This window comes from Solanum verrucosum, unplaced genomic scaffold (genome assembly GCF_900185275.1).
Source record: "Solanum verrucosum unplaced genomic scaffold, falcon-dt-bn FXZP01000252.1, whole genome shotgun sequence".
Classification (NCBI taxonomy): Eukaryota; Viridiplantae; Streptophyta; class Magnoliopsida; order Solanales; family Solanaceae; genus Solanum; species Solanum verrucosum.
This window is the reverse complement of record NW_026019988.1, coordinates 734,270-749,786: the sequence shown is the minus strand read 5'-3', so window position 1 is coordinate 749,786 and position 15,517 is coordinate 734,270. Positions and strand designations below refer to the sequence as shown.

The 15,517-nt window shown below is 35.1% G+C and overlaps 1 protein-coding gene across 4 annotated transcripts; it reads right to left on the bottom strand.

Moving 5' to 3' along the window:
• Positions 1-2,990: 2,990 nt before the first annotated feature.
• On the bottom strand, positions 2,991-15,208 carry LOC125818681 (F-box/LRR-repeat protein At5g63520-like). Of its 4 annotated transcripts, none has more exons than XM_049498191.1 (10): positions 14,993-15,208; positions 12,556-12,663; positions 8,891-8,983; positions 8,662-8,793; positions 8,376-8,489; positions 8,035-8,074; positions 7,751-7,903; positions 5,149-5,330; positions 3,893-4,011; positions 2,991-3,587 (listed from the first exon to the last, which is right to left on the bottom strand). In XM_049498191.1, exons 1-10 carry the CDS (start codon positions 15,206-15,208, stop codon positions 3,128-3,130), a joined length of 1,617 nt encoding a protein of 538 aa, XP_049354148.1. In that variant the 3' UTR covers positions 2,991-3,127. The 4 variants fall into 4 exon arrangements, with proteins under 4 accessions (XP_049354148.1, XP_049354150.1, XP_049354149.1 ...); XM_049498193.1 differs by having other exon boundaries at positions 3,083-3,587; positions 7,841-7,903; XM_049498192.1 differs by having other exon boundaries at positions 3,083-3,587; positions 8,376-8,477.
• Between the last annotated feature and the right edge of the window lie 309 nt (positions 15,209-15,517).

Here is a 15,517-nt window from a genome sequence, read left to right as displayed (position 1 = left end):
TTAATATATTATTTCAAGTTTGAAACTTGGAATTCGGAATGATTCAATAAAGAATGGTCCACAAATGTTGGTAATTATAATAAAGATTAAATCAAAATCAAATTAATACTAATGCAAAAAGAAAATCAATTCAACACTAAGAATAAAAATAATATTGAATATTTGTTCTTTGGTTTTACATTGGTTTAGACAATTCAAATACATAATCTAATTTTAATTTCCTTTAATATTTAGTCATGTAACTAATACTTATTAAATTTATTTTAGCATGATTTAGTACTTTTCAATTATGATCATTTTTATTATGACTTGTTAATAATTTGCAATATTTGTTTTACGCGATTTCATTATTATTATTTTTTGTTGGATATTTTAGTGTCGTTACTAATATCATATTTTGTGTTATTTTCTTAAGAAACACCTTAGATAATTGTATTTTGGTAGGACTAAAGAAATATTTGAAGTACAAGTAAATTATATGTTTGTATGAATATTTTACCGGAAAAACCTGAAAAAACCCGAAAATCCAAAAAACCCGAAAAAATCCGATAAAACCCGAGGTTGAAAAACCCGACTTTTATTCGTTTGGTTTGGTTTATAGATTTAAAAATCCAACACAAATGGTTTGGTTTGATATTTGAAAAACCCGAACCAACCCGGTCATGTACACCCCTACTTTGTACATCTTGGTTTATGTGGCATCCAAATATCTCCCACGCGCCTCAACTGTCTAGAGTCACGATCCAAAAGGTGTACAAAATTATAAAAAAATGAGTTCGAGGGAGGGGGGGGGGCAATAGGACCTTAGTTTAGTTAAGACGTGTCTCTGGGATTTCGGTCATACTCTAGAGATACTTGTGTCTTATCCCTAATATTTTTATAGTTTCTATAGGATTTATGCAACTTTTTTTAGCATTTAGGGCTCACAAAATAGGATTCCGAATTTTCTCAATGTGAGTATTAGCATATGCAGATTTGTAAATATGGTCATCCGAAACTTCTTGACCCATATTTGTAGGATCATCTGTATTCATAGCTTCTATAGGATCTACATCACTTTTCTTTTTACCATTTAGGGGTCACGGAATAAAATATCAGTACTTTTTTCAATTATTTCATATGTATTAGTCTATGAATATTTTGTAAATAGGACCGTTCAAAACATTTTGATCCCATATTTTGTAAGGCTATTTGCAATTACCTAGTAAATGATATTCATCAGTTCTATAGTATTTATGCCATTTTTAGCATTTAGAGCATCACAAAATAGGAATTCTAAATTTTTCTAATTTTTTTGTGTGTATAAGACTGATATTTTGTAAGTTTGACTGTTCGAAATTTTGTGTCTCCAAATTTTGTAAGACCGTCCGTAATTACCTAGTAAATAATATCATAGCTTCTATAGAATCCATGTCACATATTTTAATGTTTAGGGATCACGAACAAGATTTTTCTCAATTTTTCTTGTGTATTAGAATATGAATATATTGTAAATTTAACTGTCCGAAACTTTTCGACCCCATATTTTGTAGACCATCCATAATTACCCAGTGAATGATATTCATAGCTTCTATAGGATCCACATCACTTTTTTTTAGCATTTAGGGGTCTCGAAATAAGAAATTGAGATTTTACTTAGTTTTTCGTGTGCATTAACCTATGAATATTTTGTAAATATGACCGTCCAAAACTTTTTGACCTCATGTTTTAAAGGACCATTCGTAATGATATTCATAGCTTCTATTGGGATTCATGCCACTTTTTTAGCGTTTAGGAGTCTCGAAACAAGAATTCAGAATTTTACTCCGTTTTTTATGTGTACTAACTTATAACTATTTTGTACATATGACCGTCCAAGACTTTTTGACCCCATATTTTGAAGGACCGTCGGTAATTACCTAGTGAATGATATTCATAGCTTCTATAGGATTCACACCACTTTTATTTTTGGCATTTAGAAGTCATGAAATAGAAATTTAGAATTTTTCTCAATTTTTCGTGTGTATTAGACTATGCATATTTCGTAAATATTATTGTCCAATAATTTGTCTCCAACATTTGTAGGACCATCTGTAATTACCTAACAAATTATATTCATAGTTTCTATAGGATCCACGCCACTTTTTTTTTTGGGATAAAGAAGTCATGAAATAGAAATTTAGGATTTTTCTCAATTTTTCGTGTGTATTAGACTATGCATATTTTGTAAATATTATTGTCCAAAAATTTGTCTCCAACATTTGTAGGACCATCTGTAATTACCTAACAAGTTATATTCATAGCTTCTATAGGATCCACACCACTTTTTTTTTGGGATTTAGAAGTCATGAAATAGAAATTTATGATTTTCCTCAATTTTTCGTGTGTATTAGAGTACACATATTTTGTAAATATTATTGTCCAAAAATTTTTATCTCCAAATTTTGTAGGAATATCCGTAATTACCTAGTGAATGATATCATTGCTACTCTAGGATTGATATCAGTTTTCTTAGAGTTTCAGAATCACAAAAAAAAAAAAAAAAGGATTATCTTTGTTTCCGTGAATTTTTTGGAATACTATTAACCAATTCCATTTCGCCTCAAATTTTGTTGGTTACCAATTTTGTTGGCCCATTCGAAGAGACCTAGTGAACGACACTAATTGCTTCTCTAGGGCTGACGTTGCTTTTCAGAGTTTTGGGGTCATGTATGCAATAAGAATTCATGACTATCTCAACTTTTAGTGTGTATTATAATATTTGTTTTTACTTCTTGTTCAAAACAAGTGTTAGTTTCCTAGAAATTTGTGTCTATTTTTCCCGAAAAAAAGTTTTAGATTATTTACATTTTTCTAAAGGGGACATCATAAGTATTATTGTATGGGGTTAGTCGTATAAAACTGATTAAACTCGACATTTCTAATACCTGGCATACTTTGTGAGGTTGAATGTGACATAAGAATGTGTAGGAGCCATACATGGAAGAGCAACTCAAAAAATAGCACAATTCTTGCAGTAGTGTCATTTACAACACAATTTTTTCTACTAATAAGAAACAGCAATAAATTATAAGTACAAAATTCCAGAAAAAAATTCTTTTCTTTTGCCATTACCCGTCAGGATTGTCAATGGCAAAACCAGCTATCTCTAATGTTGTGGCGATGGAGGGGTATATGACATAACCAGGTAAACGGTGCTAAATACGTGGAAATTGCAACGTATAGAGCTGTGTTCCTGAGAACCCTGTTCGTATGAGCTTAAATCTGCACGTGCAATTTCTCCGGTACAATAGGTTCCTGAGAAAGTAACCCCAGAGAAGTTCTCCAAGAAAGGTGAGCCGTCTACATTAGGTTCACCAAAAAATAACTTGCCACGACCACAGCAAGCAAACATTATACCACCAAACACAGGCTTCTTTTGCATAGCTACACTGTTGCTATTAGTATGATCATCACGTTCGTAGTTAAGAAGTTGCTTCAAATGTCTGAAGTTATTTGCAACAGTGTTGCAAGAAGCACGCGCCAAATCAGAACTTGCATGGTAAAACCGGAAGGAGTCTCCACTTCTGATACCAACACCATGGACATACAGATACTCCTCATCACCTCTGCAAATTCTTACAATTAGTTACAGAAGTGAAGAGGACAACGAAAAATGTACTAGACTATGAGCATAGTGGTTTCAACTAAAATTAACATGGCTTTCCACGTTAGCAGAAACAAACTTGGGTGAGGAGGACTCCCTATTCTCTCCAAGAACCATGTAAACTTCTTGGACAACAGTCCCTCTACCAGCATGTGCAAATCATCGCCTCAGGACACAAAAAAGGTAGTAAAGACGGAGAGCAGAACATTCAAACATCATAAGTGAAGACCAGAAACGGATAATCAAGTGCAACGGTGCATTAATCACCTTAAAACCTCATGGAATTCATGTGTACTTATCCAGCTTGGTTTTTCCTGGCCAATAGAGCATTTCCTTCTCTTCGTTACTCCAACATATAGAACTGGACAATTGTTATGACCTCCAAGCTGGAAAAATCAAATAATAGAGAAACCATCTCAAGTCAGAGAATAATGTGAATTTGTATGTAAAGAAATGGAACTTGGGCCCAATCTAACCCCACAAGCTAGCTCATGCGGTGAGGATTGCCCAAGACAATATAAAAAGACCAATTCCTCGTACCCACACCATTGTGGAAACTCAACACCTTCTCGCACTCCGATAATATAAGATAGGAGTCCAACATCGAGTAAAATTGGGATGAGTCTAGCTCTAATGCCATGTAAAGAAATGGACCTTAGGCAAGGATTGTCCAATACCATATATAAAGAAACCAGTTTCCCATCCCCACACTGATGTGGAAACTCAACAATGTTCATGGGTTGACACACACACACATGATGTATCATGTACACTAGGAGAGCAAAATATATCATCACTTAGACAGCTTCTAAGTTCTAAATGGCATCACTTAGACAGCTTCTAAGTTCTAAACGGCTAAGTAAAAAATAATCTCCAACCAAGAAACCTTCACTTTCAAATTAGGCATTATAGAAAGATTAGTAAACCACTATGGAACCTGATTAACAAAAGCAATTTATTTTTTTTGGTTCATCTCGAGGATTTTATTTTTTTTACGAAGTTTTATTATTCATATCTTATTATATGCCTTTTGCAATTGTGCATGCGACAATAGATCAAATAATAAACGTACTTCTATAAAGTATTCTTATGAAAAGGGGTAGTAAACATACTTCTGTAAAACTTTTTATAGCCTTGATTTGTAAGGCCCACATTCTTTGAGATCTACCAATGGAATTTGAAAATAAGCAAAGACAGAATGATAGACTCTAATCATCCAAATATCTCCAATCTGCCGTAATGCATCTCTCTAAACACATTGCATGCTCATCCCTGCTAAAGTGAGGCAACAGTATTCTGGCATTTGATGGATCTCCCCACAATTCTGAACTTAAAAGGCTTCACTACGGTGGAGGAATCAGAGGAAGAGGAAACGAGACTAGTTACACTACATATCTTGTAAGCATTTGATAGTCTCCTTTCTAAACAAACCAGCTGTAAATTACTTCCTTCAGAAACTAGCTAGTTAAAAGTTAGTGCTGATACATTAACTCCAATTTTCTTCACAAGATGTACTACCTTACCTCATCATAAATCTGATCTAAAATAGTCTGACCATCCAGACTTCCATGAACTGCTTCTCTTTTTGCAGTGAGCCAAGTGGAGTAGTCACTGGATCTCTCCCTAACAGAAACAGCTTTGTATGTAGGCCCAATCGATGAAATGCCAGTGGATAACATTACGTGAAACTGAGTTTCCCCAACACCTGTTTAAAGGATCCGAGAAAATGATTGCCACAATAAACTCCCTTGACTTATAATTTACTAAATTATACGAAGTAACGAGAATATTAACTAGAAGATAAGGAATCTAATATTTTAAACTATATTTACGGATATAACTGCTAAAAAAGCAGCGGCATGACTCTAAAAATACTGAGAATTTTAAAAAAGTACCAAGGAAATGCATCCAAAAGATCATGAGCAACAACAAAGTTAAAAGAGGATAAAATTTCATTTGAGAAAGCACATGGGGTAGCACTTACTGAAGTTATTCAGAAAAATACAGGTCAAATGTACTACACGGTGCTCAAGCTATAAATTTTTCAGAATACAATCGACCGATTTTGTTAGGACCAAATTTTCTAGGTCCATCGTAGCGACCTAGTGAACAATACATACTGTTTTTCAAGGACTGACATCACTACTTTCCATGAATTTTAGAAATATGATCCACCAATTCCGTAAGGCCCAAAATTTTGCAGGTCCATTCGAATAGACCCAGTGAATGATACTTGGTGCCTCTACCAAACTGACGTCACTTTTTTTTTTGCAGTTTCGGGGTCACAACATAAGAATTTTGGATTATCTCAGTTTTTCACATGTACTTATACATGAATATTTCGGAATATGATTGACTGACTTCGTTTGACCTCAAATTGTGGGTCCATTCAAAACAACATAATGAAAGAAACTCATTGCTTTTCCATGTTCGATGTCGCTTTTTTTAGAATTTTGTAATCATGAAATAGGAATTCAATATTATCTCGGTTTTTATCTGTATTAGTCCATGACATTTTTTGGAATACGATTGACCAATAGAAATGACCTAAACAACCATACTCATTATTTCTCAAGGAGCAACATCGCTTTTTTTTTTTTTTGAGTTTCGGGGTCATGAAACAAGAATTCAAAATTATCTCAGTTTTTCATGTGTACTAGTCCATGAAGTTTTTGAAAATATGATCAACTGACTTTATTTTGTTTCATTCTATTGATGGTTCAAGAGTCATCATATTAGTGCCTTGGGGAAATGCCTACCTGGTTTGGCCCCAAATCTAGTGGGTCCATTCAATACGACCGACTCAACGATACTCATTGTTTTTCAAGGACTGGACTTCCTTTGGAATTTCGGGGTCACAAAACTAGAATTCACTAGTCAAGATTATCTCAACTTTCGGTGTATATATTAGTCGATGAATTTTTCGGAATACGATCGACAGAATCCATTTAGCCCCCAAATTTTTGTGGGTCCATTCGGATGACCTAGTGAACGATACCTTATTGCCTCTATAGGACCAACATTGCTTATTTTAGAGTAGGGTCACGAAACAAGACTTAAGGATTATCTCAGTTTTTCATGTGTATTAATAGATGAATTTTTTGAAATTCGATCCACTAAATAGGTATGACCCAAAATTTTGTGGATCCATTCAAGACGACCTGTTGAACGATACTTCTTGTTTCTCAAGGACCAGTATCGTTTTTTTTTTGGAGTTTGTGTCACTAAACTAGAATACAGGATTATCTCAGTGTCTATTAGTCTATGATTTTTTCAAGTTTCTGAGGTCACAAAATAGGAACTCATGATTACCTCAATTTTTCGTGTGTATAGGTCCATGAATTTTATGACTTCGAAATACAATCGACTGACTTTGCTTGGCCCTAAATTTTGTGGATCCATTCAAAACGAACTAGCGATCGATACTTTTTGTTTCACAAGGACCAAAGTCGTTTTTTGGAGTTTCAAGGTCACAAAACTAGAATTCAAGATTATCTCAGCTTTTCAAGTGTAGTTCATGAAATTTTCAAAATACAATTGACCAACTTTGTTTGTCCCCACTTTTGTGGATCCATCCAAAACTACTTAATGAACAATACTCATTGTTTCTCAAGGACTAAAGTCGCTTTTTTGTAGTTTCGGGATCACGAGAATTCGGATTATCTCTGCTTTTTGTGCCTATTAGTCTATGCATTTTTCAAGTTTTGAGGTCACAAAACAGGAATTCATGATTATCTCAGCTTTTCATGTGTATAAGTTTATGAATTTTATGAAATATGACTGACCAACTCTGTTTGACCCCGTATTCTTTTAAAGGTCCATTCGGAACGACCTAATGAACAATGCATATTGTTTCTTAAGGACCGATGTTGCTCTTTGGAGTTTCAGGCCACAAATCTGAAATTCAGGACTTTCTTAGCTTTTTGTGTGCATTAGTTCGTGTGTACATGTATTTTCCAGAATATGATAAACCGGCTTAATTTGGCCCCAAATTTTTTGGGTCTATTTGAAACAACCTAGTGAACAATACTCATTCGTGACGACCTTGTAAAATAGAGCTTTTGTTATCAGACAAACAGGATCACAACTTGAAACCGTAAAATTTTAATCAAAAGCAACACGTACCAGGAGGTTTGCCTCTATCCCTTGAAAATAAAAGAGCAACAGCAGCTGAACTCGCCGCTTTGTTATTAGAAGGATTAATTGCAGTTTCACCTCGGTATAAAAACTGAGAACCTCCGTCACCCACAATGACAGTCTCAGCGGAAAAGGCATAATCTACAAACACAAAAGGTGACACTTGTAATATAACTTGTTTCTCACAGAATCAAATACAAAGACAAATCAGCATCCATTAAATGTGAACAAATAAAGTTTTTCATAAATGAACAATTATGAAGCCAACTCACCAAACTTTTCAAGGACAAGTTTGATGTCAGTATCCTCATCCTAGAACAACATTCAAATGGATTTTGTTACACTTAATGTAAAAAGAAAAAAGGTTGATCATATTTATATACTAGAAAAGCAAAAACTCCAATCCCTCAAATTTCATTCAAGCATTTTAATCCGACTCACTCTAAATCCAAATTGACTAGTCCAGGCACTCATACAGAATCTGAATTGCATAAGAACTAATTTTATCCCCTTATCCACAATTATAGAATATTAGGCATCATTGGAATAAACTGCTTTGCCACAGGGGTGCCAGAAATAACAAAATGATAGGTTTACAAGACTTTGGACTTACAGAAAATAACAAAATCCCCACCGGTGATGCTGATCCAGAACGAGAGGATGAGCGTTCCCTGACACTGAGCACGAGATCATCAATCATGAGTACTTGATTTCCCTGAAATTTGTTCTCCCCAAGTTAGTATATCCCATATTGAATCAAGTCAGCACAAATTCTCTAGTAGGAACTTCATAAAATTTGAACTGAAAATCAAGTTAAAAGGTGGAAGTTCAAATTTCTCACAATAAGGCGGGCATTCATATTTTAAAGATATGTTAGGACTACTGGAGCAAAAAATTACCCGAGTTTTTGATAATGGGATTAAATCAATTGCCAGTCCTGGCAAGAAGCCAACAGTTAGTAAAGCACCGTGGATCTCATTACCAAGATCGGCATGAGCCTCCTCCTCCTCATCAAATGTGTCCCACTGAACCTGGAAAAAACATCATTTTTCTGCACTTCAATTCTTGTTAAAAGCAATCAGAATGCAAAATCCCAAATAGGTTCTAATATATATCCATTAGATTCACCTCTTCAAACTCATTAGTGGTAGCATTTTGCCCAAAAATTCCTTGGGATATCGAAGTAATTACTGGAATTTGGGAGCCAAATCTACCAGCGATCTGCAGAAATAATTCATATAATGAGTGGAAATGATGTTATTAAGGCCACTACTGTAACAAAGTACAGTACTTCAATTGAAATAACAAAAAGGGGGACTATAACTATGCTAAAAATTAGGTAAAATGTTTGTAGGTTATTATACCCTAACACAAATTACTACGTAACCAGTTGATCTCTCCTTTCTTTTTTTTGACAAAGGTAACAGTTTTGTGTATTAATCTTCAACACTAAAGGCTGGGATCCCAAATTTACATCATGGAGCTACATACAGTTGCGAGTACTCAAAACAATACAAAACTAGAACCTACTACAACTTACAAAGAACCTAGGATATCTATAACAACTATAGGATCATCTACATACTCCAAACTGCACCAATAGCAAAAAGTGATTATGCAATTCGTTTTGATCCTGTGTATGGGACTACTAATACTCTCAAAGCATCTCATAGTTGATCTCTCCTTTCTTTCTGATTAAGAACTAGTGGATCTCTCCTAAAAAGCCTTAAGCCAAAAATGTTCCCAACAATCCTACAATTGACTAGAGCAATTATAGAGTTTAACAGGTCTGTTACTAAAATATTCTTCACCGTATTTTACTACGCTTCATTCTCCTATCTTTTACACATTATCTCATCCTTCTCAGTTCTTCTATTTCATTTTAAACCTCTTCAAAAATACTTTAATTTTTTTTTTTTGAAAAATGGTAAGTGCATTATAGATGTAGTGTTATCAAAGGCGAAAAGCGCAAAAAAGCTCTGAGGTCTGTGGGGGCTTTAAGCGCAAAGAGCAAATAAAGCGTGGGCTTTAATGAAAAAAGGCACAAAGGGAGAAAAGAATACAAATATATATGCTTAGTCCAAGACTAATAATTATAAACATGAATGAAAAATATATGACCAAGGAAATTGAAAAAAAAAATTATGATAAAGTGAAATATCAATTATTTAGTTTCACTTCTTCATAAGAGGCTCATTGGCAAGGAAATGTTTGCCTTAGAACCTTGATGACGACACTAAAGCGCACATAAAGCGAGGCGAAACGCTCAACACGTTTTGAGCCTCGCTTCAGGGCTTAAGCGCGCCTTTGATAACACTGTATAGATGTAGTACCACAAGGTGCTGTCAAACTATGTTGCTCTGACTCTTCAAAACGCCTTTGAGTGGGCGGGTTCTAGGCCCTCCAAAAATGTGAACCGACACATGTGCAGCAACATTTTGGAGAGTCCGAGCAGACATAGCTGTCAAAAGTATTTACAAAGCGCCAGAAGAATACCCATTCTATCTTAAAAGGATTCTATGAGATCTATCACTGCTTCAGCATCATTTACATAACTCTGTTTACACCAAAAATAAAACAAAAGAAAACAATTCATTTTAGTTGACTGGAATTCCTTCCTCTGATGTTTCAGTAATCCAAAAGCTCAGTTATGTGTCCTGACATGCTCCATTTATACTAAATTGAAAGTAAATCCAAGTTGATTCTTGAAGAATTGAATTATTGCTTAGAACAAAACTAAGGTCATAAATTATTATGTTATATAATAGAATAATACTCTTTAGTCCAATTTGTAAGACACTTTTAACTCAGTGACGTACTAAAATGTGTGCGACCATTCTATTAGGGAAAGGGTTGTATTCTATTAAGGGAAACGGTTGTATTTGCTCTCTATTATTGAATGTTCAATATTGTCCTCCGTTATATTATTGGTCCACATATGCCCTTAATATTATACTATCCGTCCATCTATGCCCTTACAGTTATAAAAGTGGCTCAAATTTCCCCTTCCTCTGTAACTCCATCCATTTGCATACGGCCTACGCTTTTACCAGCCACTGATTAACAACTATAATTATTCGATCTACAAAAATGATGATGGAACATCTGATGTAACATATTAGCTTGATTGTCATCAAACCCATAAATACAATTTGGACAGTATCTTTACATGCCTATATCTGCAGAAACTCCTTCAGCAAATCAAAGGCAGACTAAACAGAGACCTTTTTTCTGTCCAAAAAACTCAAAGCAACTTCCTCAGAATAAATCACACTTACGGACCGAATACAATTCAAAATGATCTGAAAAATAGTTTGTTGGCTTTAAAACGGGGAGATGATGTGCAGTTGAGAGATCAAGACACCTAACAAATGCAATACTAAGTAGAATCATTATGTTGGTGATGATGGTAGGTGAAGGTGTTGGTGACTTTGGGTTGTGGTGGGAGAAGAAGGATTGGAGTGGTGAGTTGGCATGCCATTTTCAGCTAATGGATGGGGTTATCACTTATCAGAGGAAGGGCAAATTTGAGCCACTTTTATAAATTTAAGGGCATATATGAACCGATAGTATAACAGTACGGGCATATATGGACCAATAGTATAACATTAAGGGCATACATGGATCGATTATATTAAGAAGGGCAATATTAAACTTTTTTCAATAGCAGAGAGGCAAATATGACATTTTCCCCTTCTATTAATGGCATTATTCTATACAATTTTCACAACTTGTAAGAGTTTTTTCTATAGGTATTTTTTTCATAAGAAACCTTTTTTTACAAGTAGCTTTTATAAATGTATGACCAGCACCAAGAGTGTGCTGGTGCGGTGAACCAGTTATAATGTCCTATTAGTCATAATAGACCATGTAAAGACTCTCTACATCCTGAGTGACTTCTACCTCAGCCATGTTGTCCGAAAAAAGAAAGCAAAAGCATACATATGAACTTGGGACTAGGATATTCTCCTTTTGTCTTGAAAAATTCTAGAAGTCCTCTCTTTCCAAGTGGTCCTCCAAATAGTAATAGGGACGGTATTCTCTAGTCAAGTTTGGATAGCCACACAAATGTTATGCCATATTTTTTTTTTTTTTTGAGAAGGTAACGATTTGTATTATAAACCAGTACATATGTAGTACTGAAAGCCCCTTTACAAAAAACGTATGAAAATCTAGGAACAAAAACAGCAAGCCTAGCATGATTCTAATACTTCTAGGATTGCTTCTGCATCTACAGGGGAACTCTTTGTACACCAAAAACATAATAACAGAATACAATCTGTTTTGATCATTTGTAGGGATCTGCTTCTATCCTCAAAGCATCTAGCATTCCTTTCTCTCCAAATGGTCCACCAGATGCATGCTGGAATTGTCCTCCAATAACTTATGTTCTTTGCCTCAATTCCTGCTTCCTCCCAACTTGAGAGAGTGTCAACAATCTTGCTAGGCATTGTCCATTGAATGCCTCTTGAGATTAATGTTATGCCATATTTAAGACCACAAGTTTCAAAAATTCTATAGCGACACAAATGTTGTCATATTTAAGGCACAAGTTCCAAAAGTTTCACCATCTTTCATAAACTCCATGCCAAGTCAAACTAAGCCTAAGCCATTTAAATTGAAACAGGGAGAGTACGGAAGTCAAATTAATATCTTAATCTCCGAGTAAAAAAAGTACTTACTCATCAGAAAATGTTTCTTTTTCAATATAGACAATTTAGCAAACAGATCTGTCGACCGAGTCACAACATATAGTGCACACAAATGCCAAATTCAGAGAGAAGAGTGCATACCAGACGGTGAGCTTCATCCAAGTCAAAAGCAGGACCAATGGAAGCAATGACAAACTGGGGCCGAATTGGACAAGCTAAAACTTTGTCAATAACATCATTCACAGCAACCTACACCAAAAATTGAATTCCCACTCAATAAATTCATATAATAAACACTAAACAAGATACTGCCTTTGTTCCAAAATAGTTCTCCTGTTTGGTTTTCTGAAGTCCAACAAACTGATTTTGTTATCAAATTTTAACTATTTCCTTTTATCACTTCTCTTTTTTTTATAACCATGGTGTCCGAGTCAACTTGTCTGCATCTCAACTAATTCCACTGAGTACTTTCTATTTCGCACCAGCACACGTACTAGATAAATGTGTCCACCGACACTGGCTTGGACAGAAGGGGAAAATCACCTAGTGTTGTTGCCTCCTCTGGGATTTATAAATAAATTCAAACTCTTAAACATAAATTACTCCCTCTGTCCCAGAAAAAAGGTCAGGTTTGGAGTACGAAGGTCAATTCCTATAACTTATTGTGTGTATTCGGACACCAATTTCTTCACTTTTTTCAATATAAGTAATACTTGCATATTCAAAAATACTGTAAGAAGTACTCCAAGACATAATTATTATAGTTAAAAAGGGAAAAGGTTCAAAAATGGCCTTAACGTATCACAAATGGTTTAAAAATGCCCTCCTTCCACCTATAAAAATGCCCTCAACGTCCCTTTTAAGGTCTAAAAATAGCCCTTTTTTTAACAGCACAATGACATGGCATTGATGAGTCATTTAATGAAACAAGTGGCTTCATCTTATTGGTCCACAAAAATTTTTAAAATCAAATCTAACTATCCAACTAAAAGATCCAAACACACCTACAACCCATTTTTTTCAATCTATGAACCTCTCTGTTTTTTCCTTGTCTAAGAGAAGAATAAGGAACCTTTGCATTTTTGGTTGAATTTCTATGGAACAGCCGGCAGTTACACTGCCTTCCTGATTTTCTGTTGTGTTTTCTTTAAGACTTGAATATTTATGATGTTCATGAACGAGCTGGAGCCAGAGCGGAGAGGATTTCAAGGCGAGGGATTGGAGTCTTTTAATGGTACTTACAGGTTCAATATAGAATTTCTGTCGAGGCATGAGAGTGGTTTCCGGTGGCAGAATGGCCCATGGCTGCTAGAAAATTGTCGAATGACAAATCCAAATCCAACTTTGGGGGGGGAGGGTTGTTGATTATTTCTGCTGCATGAATAGGCCTGTTTGGAAGTTCTACACAATGATGGAACAATTGGTAGAGGTGGAGAAAAGATGATTGATAACAAGGCAGGGTGTTTGAATCCTTGTGAATTTAAAAAAAAAAAAAAGGGGTTAGTTGGTGGATTTGAATATTTTACCTTAGATGGGTTGGATAGTTAGATTTGATTTTAAAATTTGTGTGGACCAATAAGATGAAGCCACTGGTTTCATTAAATGACTCATCAATGCTATGTCATTGTGCTGTTAAAAAAGGGTATTTTTAGACCTTAAAAAAACGTTGAGGGAATTTTTTATCTGATAGGTGGAAGGAGGACGTTTCTAAACCTTTTCCCTAGGTAAAAACAGTTGAAAAAACATAATCGAAAACAAATAGACTCTTCATATAGTATTCAGACACCCAGTTCTTCACTTCCCCAATATAAGTAATACTTGCATATTCAAAATTTCTTTAAGAAGTACTCCAAATCATAATTCTTATAGTTAAAATAAGTAGGAAAAAATATAATCCAAATCAAATTGACTCTTCAAATAGCAGTAGCACCATTTTCCAGACCTAACGAGAGTGACATTTTTCCACACCCAAGGGTGTCTCTTAGTGGTCAATAAAGTGGGTTGAGCACCATGAGATCCCAGGTTCAAATCCCAGAAGCAAAAACACTATGGGGTATTCGGCCATCAATTTTTTTTAACCTTTTTTCAGAGTTGTAGTTGAATTCCGGAATTTGAAAAACAACAAAAGGTTGTTTTCACTCCAATTAGTATTCATGATGAAACATAACTCCAATTTTCAAATACTATCATTTTTTTCATTTTGAAAGCAAAAACTACTTTTTCAATACTCACAATTTTCATGGCCAAATGCCCATGGCGCAGAGCTAGGTAGGCTTGAGGGGTTCATCCAAACACCATTTGAAGGGTAATTACACTTCTTATATGCAGTTAAAATTATTTTTTTTCATTTGTTTACTTATTCATGAAAATTCTAGCTTTGCCACTGAAACGCCCTTGGTAGACAGAGTTACCTAGAAACTGCATGTGGGAGGTGACAGATATCTCGTGGAACTAGTCTAAAGAGAGTGACATTTTTTCTAATTAGGTCAACCAAACCATTAGCCATTCGAAACATAAATTAAGACAAAGAGATTATATGCTTAAATTTTGAATTACACATATGTGAAAATAGAAGAACCTGAAGAGAAGGATCGAGTGAAACAGCAGAAGAGAGCTTTGGAAGAGAAAGGAGGCGAGTGATGGTAGCGTTCCACGAACGGCTCACACATGCTGCTGCTGCACATTCTACTGCTGGTAGTTTTGAGAAGATGTTGAATAGAAGGTCTTCTCCGATCATATCAATCGTCGCCGGCGATAACGCCGTCGCCGGTGGTTTCTGCCTTGGTTTATCCATTTTCTGAACTGAATGCCCCTCGACGTAATGGTTTTGTGTGTTTTCAGTGTTCGGCTTTTAGCATTTTGGTCCTTTAATTATTGGCAAATCTAATTCTAGTCCATATAAATTGTAAGTATGTTTTTTTGGTAAATTGGTATGCAATATGTTTTTATGCCAGTGGTGAATGCGCTAGCTAAGAAGGGCTCTACAACAAATTTTTATTTTTGAGAATATCATTGTTTTAGATGAATCATCGGCCTTTATACTGCAATCACTTATTGTGGATCAACAAGGTGATGTAACACATCGTCTGCTTCCATATCAGAC

What these genes read in the sequence shown, in the direction of transcription:
- LOC125818681 (XM_049498191.1), bottom strand. Translation starts at nt 15,208, where the DNA reads ATGGATAAACCAAGGCAGAAACCACCGGCGACGGCGTTATCGCCGGCG. An exon ending in ACTTGTCCTTGAAAAGTTTG is followed by an intron (nt 7,904 to 8,034) that starts GTGAGTTGGCTT and finishes TTGTGTTTGTAG; the next exon opens with ATTATGCCTTTTCCGCTGAG. An exon ending in GGATAGAGGCAAACCTCCTG is followed by an intron (nt 5,331 to 7,750) that starts GTACGTGTTGCT and finishes TCCTTTAAACAG; the next exon opens with GTGTTGGGGAAACTCAGTTT.